This window comes from Ursus maritimus, unplaced genomic scaffold (assembly GCF_017311325.1).
Source record: "Ursus maritimus isolate PB19 unplaced genomic scaffold, ASM1731132v1 scaffold_20, whole genome shotgun sequence".
In the NCBI taxonomy this organism is placed as follows: Eukaryota; Metazoa; Chordata; class Mammalia; order Carnivora; family Ursidae; genus Ursus; species Ursus maritimus.
In genome coordinates this window covers 31,764,278-31,779,126 of record NW_024424453.1, presented here as the reverse complement: position 1 = coordinate 31,779,126, position 14,849 = coordinate 31,764,278, and the positions used below count along the sequence as shown (strand labels likewise).

At 35.4% G+C, this 14,849-nt stretch overlaps 1 protein-coding gene across 2 annotated transcripts in view; it reads right to left on the bottom strand.

Annotated features, from left to right (window-relative positions):
* CAPN7 (calpain 7) overlaps positions 1 to 14,849 on the bottom strand; it is a 40,790-nt gene that overhangs the window by 9,557 nt on the left and 16,384 nt on the right. Inside the window, exons 7-16 of one of the 2 annotated variants that reach the window (XM_008708824.2) lie at positions 14,491 to 14,617; positions 13,611 to 13,696; positions 12,085 to 12,178; positions 10,513 to 10,659; positions 9,216 to 9,322; positions 8,166 to 8,286; positions 3,005 to 3,149; positions 2,773 to 2,872; positions 2,348 to 2,483; positions 1,752 to 1,827 (exon numbers count right to left, since the gene is read on the bottom strand). In XM_008708824.2, coding sequence (XP_008707046.1) covers positions 1,752 to 1,827; positions 2,348 to 2,483; positions 2,773 to 2,872; positions 3,005 to 3,149; positions 8,166 to 8,286; positions 9,216 to 9,322; positions 10,513 to 10,659; positions 12,085 to 12,178; positions 13,611 to 13,696; positions 14,491 to 14,617 — 1,139 coding nt within the window. The remainder of the gene's footprint in view (positions 1 to 1,751; positions 1,828 to 2,347; positions 2,484 to 2,772; positions 2,873 to 3,004; positions 3,150 to 8,165; positions 8,287 to 9,215; positions 9,323 to 10,512; positions 10,660 to 12,084; positions 12,179 to 13,610; positions 13,697 to 14,490; positions 14,618 to 14,849) is intronic. The other variant, XM_040636825.1, reaches the window with a different exon arrangement.

Genomic DNA, 14,849 nt, shown 5'->3' with positions numbered 1-14,849 from the left:
ACCAACTCTGTTCTTGTTAAGGTCAACAATGACTGCCAGGATGCTAAGTCCAAATGTTTCTTCTCTAACCTAATTTCACCTCTAAAATAGCAACAGATGCAGTTGCCCACTCTTTCCCTCATGAAACACTGTCTTCCCTTGGGTCATGTAAACCTTACTCTATTTCCTCAGGTACTCTGTTTTACTTTTTGTGCAGTAACTTTCCTCTGCTCAACCTTAAGATGTCTAAATCCAAGGGTCAGGTCGTGGGTGTTCATCTCTGTACCTACAACTCTCTATACCGGCAGTGTATACAGTCCTATCTTCAAAAGGTATCTATATGCCCCTGATTCTTCAATTTGTATCTATAATCCTAACCTTATCTCAGAACTCTACCCAAAAACCCAATTGTTTCCTTGGTTTCTACACTTTGATATCTAATAGGCATCTTAAATAAGTAACAAAACAAAAAATTATCTTTTGCTTTTACTCCACAACAAAACTGCACCCCCACCAGCTCTTATCCATCTCAGTAAATGTTACAGCAGCTTTTTATGAATGAAGCCAAAAAACCAGAAAGCATCCTTGAGTCCTCTTTGCCCCCTACATCAACTCAGGTCCTGACAATCCTACTGAAACCCAAATCTGCCCACTCCTCCTCATCTCCACTAATTTGGTTCTTTTCCATTTTTTGCCCTGCCAATATATTCTACAAAGAATGGTCTTTAAAAAAATTTGTATCATGTCATTTTCCTGATCAAGGCTCTCCAATTTCCTGTTACACTTAGAACAAAATCTAAACCCGGGTGTGGCTTACAGAACATCATGTAATCTGAGCCTGCAAGCCTTTCTGACCTCTTGATACCATACCACCCCAGGCCCATGGCCTTTTTTCTGTTTCTAAGAAACACTCTTTTTCTCATTTAGAGTCCTCGCACTTGTTCCCTCTGCCTGTAATGCTTTTCCCTCTATTTCCCTGCATGACTGATTCCTTTTTGTCATTCAGAGTTCCTCCTTATCCCTTCTCAAAGAAGCCTTCCATGGCCACCAACCAAAGCAACCAGTCAGTCACAAACACATGACCATACTTATTTCTTTACACACACATCACTAATGTGAAAGCAAAGTAGTTTCAATATAGTATGCTAAATGCCTCAGGAGCCCTGCAGAGGGAAAGATTCACTTTGCCTGGCAGAAAGGTTATCACAGAGGAAATAACATTTAAGGTGGATCTTAATTAACCATGTTCATTACATAGGATAGGGTAAGAGGAGTAAGTGGGTAGAAGACAGGGAGGAGAGAGATACTGGGGAGAAGAAACTGTATGAAAAGAGGGGAAGCAAGGGCATGGTGTGTTCAGGAGTAGTCAGTACCTCACTGAGGGTACTATGAAAAGCTGGGGCCTGAGATCAAAGGTAACAGGACAGTTAAGGTCAGACTATCAAAAGTCTTATAAACCACACCAAAGAGCTTAGATTTTACCCAAGAGTCCACAGAAAACCATAGAATTTCTGATCAGAGAAAAAGGATTTAAGTTTTAGAAATAAAACACTGACAGAAGTATGCAAGGATATAGGAATCCCAAATTCCTGAGGTCTCTAAATTAAAGACAAATCAAAACACAAAAGTAGCATAAATACCAGCACGTCTGTTTGAATGGTTTTTATTAGCTGATCAGCATTATTTCTGCATAATATCTACAAAAAGTTTGTCATTTTAATCAGGTAAATGTAATTTTAATGTTTGTTTGAATGTTTGTCTACTAAACATACCTGGGTAATAAACTTTTTTCCCATCAGTCTTGTATACAACCATTGTGATAAATTCTCGATTATTTGCAAAATCATCCTGAAAGTACAAAGAATCCAATGTAGTTACGAAAATGGGCTCAAAATGCTCTCAAGTAGGGAAAAAAATTCTAATTTTAAGAGCATTTCAGCTACTTAGTGCTATAAAAACCACTTTTCTGAATTAAACTCATTTCAGTGGATGACCACACTGTATAAAGTAAAACATTAAAAAGACTCTGAGGCTATTAAGACTATGGTTATGCTTTCCAGAATTAGGCCTAATGATTTAACATCTACAAACCCCCTTCAGAGTACTTTAATGTTAATATTCTTAAGACCTAAAGCATATATAATCAAGCTCAAAACCCTCACTGACAAGCATAAACTCACGTTTTTCTTCAAGATTTTAAGTATATAAATTTCCTTAGAGGAAAATACTCATTTATGTAATACAACACGATCTTCAAGCCACCTATATAAATGAAACATGCTGGTGACCAAATTACGTATCTTGTTCACAATGGTCTAATTATATTTTTTACAGTTTCTGTACAGGATATGTAAGAAGGGATTGGTACCTTGTCTGTTATGTGTCTACTAAGCAAAACCCAAACTGCAGCGCCCCCTTGTGGACACTGCACCTCCAGTTTGTACTGGGGGTTGTTGGCCAGGCTATAGGCATCTTTTACAGGTCCTTGCTTAGCATCCCAAGTACTAAAAGACAAAGTCAACAAAGAAAGCAATAATTAAATTTCTCATTGAGCTAAATTAGAAGACTATTTTTAAGTTTTGTGTTTCTAATACAACTAAGTTATCAGATGTTTTATTGCTTAAAAAATTTTGGGCATAACCAAAATAGCATATAAACAAAATAAATATTACACTGCAGTCATCTGTGGGCATGACAAAAAGAATGCTAGTCTTCATAAATTAATCCTTATATTTTACATGAAAAAAGTGGAGACTACTATAAAGCATATTCTGAAATATACAAAAAAGTTACCTGTGAATACATGTTGATTCTTTAAAAAGACCTGGATTCCAACTCAAATAAATCACATCATAATACTGGCAGAGATCATCCCATGAAATCCAAAATATTCCTGAAAATTAGATGCCTGTTAATCTATAAAATATCTTAATGACAAATGACTTCAGTCAGTTAATGCATTTCAAATTATTAAAGCATGCTATTTAAAGATCAAATGGTATTAAAATTAAAAAGATATAATTACCATTGTCTATTTTCTGCGCTGTTCGAGGATCAAAGTTTAAATATTTTTGTAACTCTGGGGTCCAGTTTTTTACATCATTTTCACTATATCTTCCTTTCCAACGTAAATGACTCCAAGGATTTTTCAGCTGGATAAATCGAAGCCCCTATTGAAAAAAAAACAGGAGATACAGTTGCAAAACAGTATTACCAAATTTTTATTAGCTATATCATGTATTTTCTAAGACAGGATGCATTTTGGATACTGATCAATACTTTTCCTTCCAAATCAACTTACAATACTCTTTAATCAACATTTTCACTAGGTTACATATCTGATCCAAAACTGTAAATACCTACCTATCCCCAAGAGCTATGCTGTCCATATGGTAGTCACTACCCACAGGTGGTAATTAAAATTTTTTAAAATAAAAAAAATGAAAAATCAGTTCCTTAGTCACACTAGCCACATTTCAAGTGTTCAAGGACCACGCATAGCTAGTAGCACAGATACGGAACATTGCCATCACAGTAGGAAGTTCTTTTGGACAGTGCTGCCTTTCAAAGTCTACTCTGTTCTGGACCCATTTAATTTTCCAGTACTCATACCCCATGTATCTTTGGCTCTAATTCAGTCTTTCCTCTCCTCATCCCCACAAATAACCCTTATTCACAGTTTTACCTCTAAAGGCATTTACCCATGCTGTCCCCCTTTCCTCGAAGGCCCTCTCTGATCCCCTGTAACCACCCTCCCCCCTGCAGATCCTCCTTAGCTTTTTCCTCCACTGACTGTCTCAGCGAAGACTGAAACAGTGAAGAGAAAAAGAACATGGAGTCAGAATGAAACGGGACCAAAGGCCAGCTCTCCTATTAGTTAGCTTTATGGACTTTGGGCGGGTCATTTACTCTCTAATCATTTGTTTACTCACACATGAAATGAAGATTATAATACCTCCTAGAACACTGTTGTGAAGATTAAATGAAGTAACATATGCAAAATATGCAAAATATTTAGCAATTAGTAATTGTCTTCTTTTAATTACTACCTCTTCTCTAAACTTTATAGTGCTAACACTGTATTACTTTAGTTTAAAACAAATAATGTCCTATCCTGTTTCCTACTTGTGCAAATGTATGAGTCTTTTCTCCCCAATGAGATTATAAACTCCTTGAAATGGTAACACTACTGTCCCTTTTCAGAAGTCTCCACTGAGTTTATAAAACGAGTGTTAAGGTTATGGTAAGTGCTCAAGAAATACTGGGTGTGTCTACAGAAACCACTACACGGACTCAGAAAATCAAAAGAGCTTGTAAATCCAAAACAGTATTTGTCTTATTTCAGGCAGTCAAATTAGGAAACTGTATTCATTTTCTAATGATGTCAAACTGTTTGGGGGACATTTCTGAAAGACACATTCCTCGGCTATTTTAAATGTGGCAAATCATGGCCTGGGAAAGATGTGACTTCTGGACATACGACTCATTCCTCTCAGGAATCTTCAAATTCCTTTTCTCAATTTCTTCTTACCCTTTGTCCACTCCTGCCATACAGATTTTAACTATTATTATTTTTTCATAAAACCTAATTCTACATAAGCAGGAAATCTGCCTTATTTCAGAACTCTAACCCTTCTTACAGAACGAATATAAAGGAGAGAAAATTGCTGCTAAGCTCTTCTGGGGCAAGTCCCAGGCATCACTGGCATGTAAGAACACTAAGAAGGAGCTGTAGATTTTGTCTGGGTAGAGAACCAACAATTCAAAGGCCCTGAATAGGGGAAGAAATGTTAGACTAAAAAAGGATCTGGCTTATGATGAAACATTCCATTTCCAAAGTTATATCCAAGTGCGAGCAAACGAAAAGACTTGGATGGATTCAGAGATCCCTTGGTAAAATTTCCTGGACTTAGAGACAGTAGCTTGAAACTGAGATGTAACTTCACAATAGACTATGGAACATAGCCTCAAGGAGGAGACAACAAAATGAGCCAAAGGACTGCTGAGACTAAAAGTGAAGACCTTAGAATATTCAAGCTGGTTAGAGGCAAACAAAAAGGATAACATATTCACACAAGTATTAATAAAATCTTATTAAGTGAGGATATTCACAAATGTAGAAGATTGCCAGTAGCTTTAGTCTAAGATTAGGTCTATCTGCACAACAAAGGTTCTAGAGATAAATGCCTAAATGAGATAAATATTTTTGGAAATATTTTTAAATTCAAGTCAGAATTAAGGAACTATCTCAAAATACAGACAGCACCTGGGTGGCTCCATTGGTTAAGCATCTGCTTTCGGCTCAGGTCATGATCCTGGAGTCCTGGGACTGAGTCCCATGGCCATCAAGCTCCCTATTCAGCGGAGAGCCTGCAAACCTGCTTCTCCCTCTCCCTCTGCCCTTCCCCCTCGCTCATGCTCTCTCTCTCAAAATAAATAAATAAAATCTTTAAGCAAAAAATGATGAACCCAGGGAACTCACCAAGTATATAACTAATCAGATACTGGTGAAAACCCCTATAAATTTTAACACATGAAGAAGCCTTTAGATAAAGATCAACCCTGACTACAGAGTTCGTGTAAGCAAAAGGAAACTGTGAGATGTCTGCTCGAGCTGGGCAATGCTGCTTTGGATGAGTGACTTGTACAGAATTAAGACAGGAACATAAAGCATACATATGAACAGAGACCATTACATCATAGTGAAGAAACCTGTCTCAGGGTCACAGTTTACTTCAACCATACATGCTCTAAAATGCCTTCATCTCTACAGAATAATTCCCACATGGAATTGAAACTATGTGAATAGTGCTTTCTGATTTTTAACTAAAATGGCTGTTATCTGAAATTCTTACTCTACTGACATTCAGCAAATTTTTTAATGTTTTGTTTTCAGGTCAAACCACAAGTGCCTATTTCTCTCATAAACATGTTATTTGTCTAGTTTCCTCTGAACTATCAAAACAAATAGCCTTATTATTCAAAATAAATGATACAATCTTCACAGAAAATTTCCTCAAATTCAAGCTTACTTTTATATTGACTTTCATTATCTAAATTTAATTATCTTGCTATTATCTCACTGTTGATCACCTACCAGGATGTGGTTTTTTTTGAAGATTTTATTTATTTATTTGTCAGAGAGAGAGCGAACGCACAAGCGCAAGCAGGGGGAGCGGCAAGCAGAGGAAGAAGCAGCTTCCCTGCTGAGCAAGGAGCCCAACACAGGACTCGATCCCAGGACCCAGGATCATGACCTGAGCTGAAGGCAGATGTTTAACCAACTGAGTCACCCAGGCGTCCTGGTTACCTACCAGGATGTTTTAACAATAAATAACATACACATAGTACTAAATAACAGCAACTGTTATGGCCAATGTTTGACTCATGTTTGTGAAAAATTACATTTCTAAAACAAACACAAACCTCTCAGCTTATTCAATTTCACATTCGTTTTTATTTTTGTAAGTAATCAATTTTCATGCTACTTTTAAAGGAACATTACTATTCTTTACAAAAATGGTTAGGGATACAAGAGTGGCTGATTTAGAAAGCCTTGAGACTATTTAATTGATGTTGCAGCAGGTCCCTACTGCCTTCGTAATTCATATAATTTTACATGCCGTATAAGAAAATATATCTAATTAGGGGCGCCTGGGTGGCGCAGTCGTTAAGCGTCTGCCTTCGGCTCAGGGCGTGATCCTGGCGTTCCGGGATCGAGTCCCACATCAGGCTCCTCGGCTGGGAGCCTGCTTCTTCCTCTCCCACTCCCCCTGCTTGTGTTCCCTCTCTCGCTGGCTGTCTCTCTGTCACATAAATAAATAAAAAAAATCTTTAAAAAAAAAAAAAATCTAATTAATACATAGTGGAACACTGTCCCTGCTGATTGATCACTACTTCCTTCTGTTAGTTCAAGCAGGGGAAACTGGAATACGTGGCTAGTTAACTTGCCAGTGACTACAATGCTTAGGTACTCTGTATCATCAGAGAAAAAGAATCCTCCCATAACAATCTCTGTATTTTATTTATTTGACAGAGAGAGAGGCAGCGAGAGAGGGAACACAAGTAGGGGGAGTGGGAGAGGGAGAAGCAGGCTTCCCACTGAGCAGGGAGCCCAACGTAGGGCTCGATCCCAGAATGCTGGGATCATGACCTCAGCCGAAGGCAGACGCTTAATGACTGAGCCACCCAGGCGCCCCAATCTCTGTTATTTTTTTTTTTACACTACATTTTGTTTATTCATCTGTGGATGGACACTTGGGTCAATCTCTGTTATTTTCTAATCCATAGAACAGATCTATTTTTCAGTTAAAAAGAACTAATCAGTAACCCGAGAAGTAATGAAGTCAACCATTCCAACGCCTGAGCAGAGAGAGTCTGAAATGAGAGAGTATGTGAGGGCTGCTAGGAAGAGAAACATTTGCAAATCCATTGGCATGTTTCTTTTTTTTTTTTTAAAGATTTTATTTATTTATTTGACAGAGATAGAGACAGCCAGTGAGAGAGGGAACACAAGCAGGGGGAGTGGGAGAGGAAGAAGCAGGCTCCCAGCAGAGGAGCCTGATGTGGGACTCGATCCCAGAATGCCGGGATCACGCCCTGAGCCGAAGGCAGACGCTTAACCGCTGTGCCACCCAGGCGCCCCCATTGGCATGTTTCTAATTCACAGGTATTTTCTTATTTTTTGTCCGTTCATAAATATTTACTGAATGTCTACCACGCTCTAGAGCCTAACGTTATGATTGCCCCCAATACCAGCAAATAGCCCAGAGCCTTGAGGGCTCTGTGTTTACTTCAACCCTTTCCTTTTATGAAAAAGAGGCAAAAGGCATTTCTATTTTGTCATCAGTATCTGTGCGTCACTGTCATTACATTTCCCATCTTTTTATTTCATAATTTCCAATGGTTAAGGTCATTTTATTTAATGTCATAGGTAGAATGATTTTTAAAACGTCATCTAAACCTTGACTTGTTGGTATTCAAAAGTCTATTATACTACTGATGAGCACTGGGTGTTGTATGTAAGTGATGAATCACTGAATTCTACTCCAGGAACCAAATATTGCACTGTATGTTAACTACCTAAAATTTAAAATTAAAAAAAAAAAAGGTCTATAATACTATTTGGGATCCTTGCAATGTCTTACTATCAGGTATAAGAAAGAAGAAAAAAAACAAAGCAAAACCTTGAACTCTCTAATATCCAAAACAGCATACGCATGTGTGGGAACCAGACCCCACTTCTCTCCTTCAGCTTCAGTCATCATTCCAGTTGATGCAGTAATGAGGACATCCCCTTTGTGAAACCTGGAATAACCCCAACACACAAATAATCAAAAGAAAACACGTTTATAGCATCAGATCACACTATGTTTCCTTTAGTCTAAAGGTTTACATGAAAATTTCCACAAATTTTCACATCTTTGCTAAAATGGGCTACTCCCAACACCCCGCAAAGAACAAGTACATTTCTATTTCACAACGAATCAGATAAATTATCACATTGCCCCACCCTCCTCTAGTTTTAGACAATTATCAGGTAGAAACTTAACAATGAAGGAAAGCAAATGCTAAGTTTTCAAATGATTTACAAATAAAGTTGAAGATGTCAAATACATTTTGTCAAATCTTTGAAATTTTCTAGTTTCACTACTGAATGTGTACTACTGCACAATTTTCCCATCTCCACCTGCGGAGTATTCATTTAAGGCTTAAAAGCTACCTTCCTCCTTATATTCTCAGACTTCTCTTTTTCCACCTTCCCTCAAATTGGTAAGTACTTAGGAAGTATAAAACAATTTGTCCATATGATATATTCTAGATTCAAATGTTTTGGATTATTTATAATCTGGATTTATTGTAGCCAGTAAAACTGTCCTTCAACCAAAAAAAAAAAAAATAATAGCAGCATCTGTGAGGATAACTGAGCGCTGGCCTTAGCAAGTACATACAGCGAAGTCCATTTTAAAAATACAATTTCCTGGGGGTGCCTAGCTGACTCAGTCAGTGGAGCACATGACTCTTGATCTGGAGGTTGTGGAGTTTGAGCCCTATATTGGGCGTAGAGAGTAAACAAACAGACCAAAAAAAAAAGAAAAAGAAAAGAAAACAAACAAAACCAGAATCTCCCTAAATAACTAAAAACGCAGTTTCTGCAGTATCTCTTCTAAATAAGGCATGAATTTTAAAAGATAGCCTCTCTTACTACCAAAAAGAGAGAGAGAGAAAATGTTTACCTTTGATAAAGCATTCTGAAAGAATTATCCTTACTGAAAGTTTGGCTATCTGAATGCATAGCAATCCTTTCTGGTATCCACCCAGTCAGTGCATGAAGATCAATATTCTGTAACATAAATACATTTTCAGGACTTGAGTCAATATTGTTTTCAAGCTCTTTAATAAATTCCGAGGGTAGCTATTAAGTTTCATTGATTTGATGTAATGATTGATAGAATAAATCAGAGGGTAGTAAGCTGTTTTCGACCAGTAATACATTTCTTATTTAACTTGAATTCCTACCTGGATTTAAGCACAAGTTTATCTGTTCCTTATAATCTCCATTGCTTTTCCTGAATGCAACAATTGTTTTACTGGTAAATATGATGAAAACTCAAAACATGTTACAGATAAAAGCTGTTTTAATAATGATGATGACAGTCACTCACCATTTAGTGAGTTCTTAGGACAGCCACTTATCTAATGTCTTACATGTATTCTCATTCTCTCTCTCTACGCTGCACTGGGTGAATTAAAAGGCACTGAGTTAGAAGCTAAACTATAAAAATATTTGAAGAACAGAACAACTGGGCATATAGACTGAGAGGAAATTTTAATATCCTACTGCATTTAACTATGACCTATACATTCTTTGCCTAGCACTGTAAGAACCAGAAGAGTGAAGGCCTGGTACTAGGTGGGGAAACTAACCAGCTATGAATGATGGATGACTTGTATACATTACTTCATTTAATCTTTACAACTCTGAGAGGTGGGTATTATCCTCATATTACAGAGGCTAAGAATGGTTACATACCTTTCCTAAGGCCACAGGCTGGTTAGTGTCATAATTCAAAGTTACACTAATCTGATTAATTTTTGGCATAAGCCTCATCCAACTAAAGGACACTGGCACACACCTTGATTTTGTAGTTTAGTTTGCTAAGATTGGGAAAAACTAAAAAAACTCCTTGAACCTGAATTTACAGATCAAAAAACATACATAAGGATGACAATATGACACATCCCTTTGATCTGAAGAGACGTCTTTAGAAAGGTACACTGTATCTAATTAATTGGTCTTGTATCCCAATATGACAGCAGACATACATTTAAGGCTTCCCTGAATCCCTTTACAATGCACTATCCTTGTAAAAGAAAATACAGTTTTCCTTAAATAAGGTGACTGATCAACATTTTTAGGGGTTGATACTGTTTTATTTTCCTTTAAACAAAAAATGTCATCTATAATCTCTTAAATTTAAAATAGTCATATTAGGTAGCATAAGTCTGTGTCTGGATCATCCTGATACTTACTGAATTGGATCCTGGGAAATCGTATCCTCCCATGACCTTCATATATGCTTTTTCTATGAGAGAAACCCATAATTCACTCTTGTTGTTAGAATAAGAACAGAGCAATTCTCCCTTATGATCAACAGGTAATTGATCATCAATTATCACCTGGAGAAAGAGAACATTAATTTCCTTAGGTGGTACAAAATATCTCAAAATCCTTCCTATCAAGGAAAAAAATACCTTTCAAAGATGAAATAAAAGGCACAATAGCCTATTATTAAAGTAATGTCGCTTCATATTTCTAGAATCTGATCAATTATAAAATATTATACAATGTCTTTATTCAATTTTATAGGTTAATCTCCCTGTCATGTGATAACCTTGACCCAACTGGTTAAATGGATCTATACCATCAAAATTACTACAGATTCTAGAAATGTACATTATATCTAAAATAATTATAAAAGGGCCTCACTATTAACGTAAATAACAATATTACTACATGTAATTTTAACCTAAACCTGCAAAAAGACTCGTTATGTACAGTTGTAAAAGTAGAACACTATGGCCAAAAGATACATTTAAGTAGTAGAGGAAGTGATCACTACAAAGACACAGTTTCTAAGTCACATTAAGTGATTTGGGAAACAAGGATAGGAAGAATTCTGATCTAACACTAAAAGGAGAATCATGCAACTACATTTTCAAAGACTCTTTAAACAAGGGGTTAAAGACTACAGTTCAGAAAAACCATTCTCAATGATTTTGCTTAATTTTAAAGTAACAGTGATTCTCAAACGGACTTCTTAGCAGCATAACATAATCTGGGAACTTGTTAGAAATGCAGATTATGGCCCCACCCCACAAATTCTGAACCGGAAACTCGGGGGGGGGCAGCAATTTTTGTTTTAAGCCCTCCATGTGATTTTATACATACCAAAATTTGAGTATTACTGAGCCACTGAGCAACTTCCCAGACTGAAAGAATCAGGGGATTTGTTTAAATGCAGATTCTGATTCAGTAGGTTCAGGATAAGGCCTAAAATTTTGCAATTCTAACAAGTTCCCAGGTAAATGCTAATGTTGATTCATGGACCTCTGAGTAGACAAGAGCTAGAGAATCCCAACAATACCAAGCTATTACAACAAACTCATAGCTCTTAAAGAAAACAGTGTAATTGCAGACTATATATATTTCACAAAGGAAAACATAACTTTAAAGGCTTCTTAGGTTTGAGGTTATGACTATATATAAAAACTCCTGTGACCTAACAGATTTAGTTCGTCCGATTTCCTTTTCCTTTTAATCAATTAAGAACTATCTGATTAAAGTTTAAGCATCAGTAATAATTAGTTCAATGATACTTCTTGAAATTTTCTATAAATTTCCCAAAAACATTTTTAAAAAGACTTTCTTAATTTTTATTTTTAATTATTAACATGATGTTATTGGTAGCAATATGCAGAACACCAGACTCAAAATCTTTTTAAATGTTTACACAAATAACATTTCTTAATGATTCTACTCAATATTCAAAGGTGGGGAAGGGAGAGAGAGAAGGGGTTGGGGTGGGGAGAGATATTATTCACCTTTCTTGGGACACCATTGAGGTGAAGTTTTACCATATACTTTCCACATGGATTGTATTCTGGCTCACCATCCTTATTCTGAGGGTAAATTATGCTTTTGTAAGGAAAATAAATATTGAAATACCAAATTAATATTCAATATAAACTACTATGCAGGATATTATATTTTATTTAGACATATGCTACTGTCTTGGCAATTTTATAAAAATAAACATGAGAAAATTTTCTATGATAGGCCTAGGAAAAGGATTTCACCCTAACCAAAGTGCTTATTTAATATAAAGAAAATATCTTATGAGATCATAAAGAGTAAATTTCACAATACTCTGAAAAATACTAAGTTTTTAATTATATACTCTAATAAATTTTCTATTAAGTGGATATATTTTATGCCAGTTGAAATAATCTTCTCTCACTGGCTCAAGAAAAGACCATTTCAATTAACAAGAACTAAGGCAACTAACTACAACTCTGATAAAGTTAACACAATTCTGATAAAGTTACACAAAATTATCTAATAAGATATTTGTATCAGTATCCATTTTCTTTTACACTACGTATTATTTACTTATATGATCTATTTATCCAAGATGGCAAATAGCTTGAAACTAAGGTCTGTGTTTAATTTATCTTTGTGATCTAAAGGACTTAGACAAAAACCACTCAGGAAAAGATGCATGAAAAATTATAATGCTTAATTTTACAATGAATGATCTTTAAAAAATGAGAGAAAACTATTTCAGTAACATTTCAGTACATTCAGCAGTTCTAGCCAAAAGAAATATTTTATATTTTCCAGTTGCCATATTAAAAGTTACAAAGGTGGGGGGCGCCTGGGTGGCTCAGTCGTTAAGCGTCTGCCTTTGGCTCAGGGCGTGATCCTGGCATTCTGGGATCGAGCCCCGCGTCAGGCTCCTCTGCTAGGAGCCTGCTTCTTCCTCTCCCACTCCCCCTGCTTATGTTCCCTCTCTCGCTGGCTGTCTCTGTCAAATAAATAAATAAAATCTTTAAACAAAACAAAACAAAACCTTTAAAAAAAAAAGTTACAAAGGTGAGATTTAATATATTTTAACCGAACTTATCCAAAATATTCAGTGTAATTACTATAAAAATTTGAAATATCTTCCAATTTTATATTTTTTTGTGCTTAGTTTTCAAAATCTGATGCACGTTACACTTACAACCCATTTTGATTCAGACTAGCCCTTTTCAAGTATACAATATCCACATGTGGCTAGTGGTTACCATATACTAGAATTATAAACACGACAGGATTTTCTTTGACCAATTTTATTTATTTCAAAACATACCTATTTTATATATATTAACACATGTGCATATGTTCTTAGACTATTTTAGGAAATCTTTACACATTCACAAATCATCTGTTTAATACATATACAGGGCCACAATATTCTAAGTGATATGCCTTCTTCACTTTCTATGCAGATAAGACCTAAGCTGTTAATTTCTAGTTAAGAGACAATTATATGAAAAGGGCTAAAGGGACAAATACAAAATTTTACCTGGTAATCAACTTCTTATTAAATCGTCTTTCATAAGCTGCACTGATAGCCAGTGATGCCACAAAGGAACAATCTGATACTATTGTCTGTTAATAAGAATTTATGAATATATTAATTCCTTCATGTAATTTCAACATTACCACAATACTTAACCACTACACTTAAGCAGCTGACATTTTATGCTGAGTTAACTGTTGCTTGAATACCAAAATAATAACAGAAATTCTATACTGCCAACTCACACATATTTTCTTCAAACAAATCCTAGAAAAACTGAGTAAAATATTTCAACAAAGTTAATTTAGAATAAATATGATGATTTATTTCTTACATGGATAAAAGCATACTCACTGAACCCATAAGTTTTTAATGATAATTTAAAGGCATTTTAAAAGAAGTTTATTATAATATGACCAATTAAACTGAATATGCACATCAAAAGATTATTGAATCACAGTATTTCAGGACCATTATTTTTTTTACTGACTAGAAGACACCTGTATTTCAATGCAAAACTTAACTGAATAAAGCCTACAATAAAGCCCTATTGCTGTTCCATCACTGAAGTGTTTTAAATAAGCCTAATATCTTCCTTTTTAAAAAATACCTATTTTTCTCTTATCAAGGTGAAGCTGAGACCCTCAACTTTCTCATCTGCAAGAATATATTGATAAACAGGGTCTATATAAAAATCTGTAATTGCTCAAACCAGTTATTCATACTCACATTATCTCAGTATGTCTAAGTCAAACTGTGCAGAATAATTTTTCCAATTATACTCATGCACCTTAATATATAAGCTAAAAAAAAAACAACCCAAATCTATATTCAAATTACTTCAAAATGTTAGCTTTCATATAAAATTATATAAAATGTTTACCTGCTTTATGCTAAAACTGGACACAGTATAAATCATTGTAGGATTGTTGGTGAGGTCTTCTGGTCGTACCCATTTGGAAAACGTAGCTTTTTGTTTAGGTGATAATGGTAGCTTGCCCCATCTATCACTGCGGTAATAATAAAAATTAAATACTACTACTACTAAAATTAATCTTTAAAAATGACACGAAAACAAAATTAAATTTCCTAGAGATTTATTTATTTGGTAGAATGAGTATAGTTATTCTTATATCATCCTAAAATAATGCTCTGGTCAAATCTGGCTCTTTACACTTAATGATGAATCCAGTCAATGTGCTCATCCTTCTCAATTAAAAAAATATAAATTTATAACTGCAA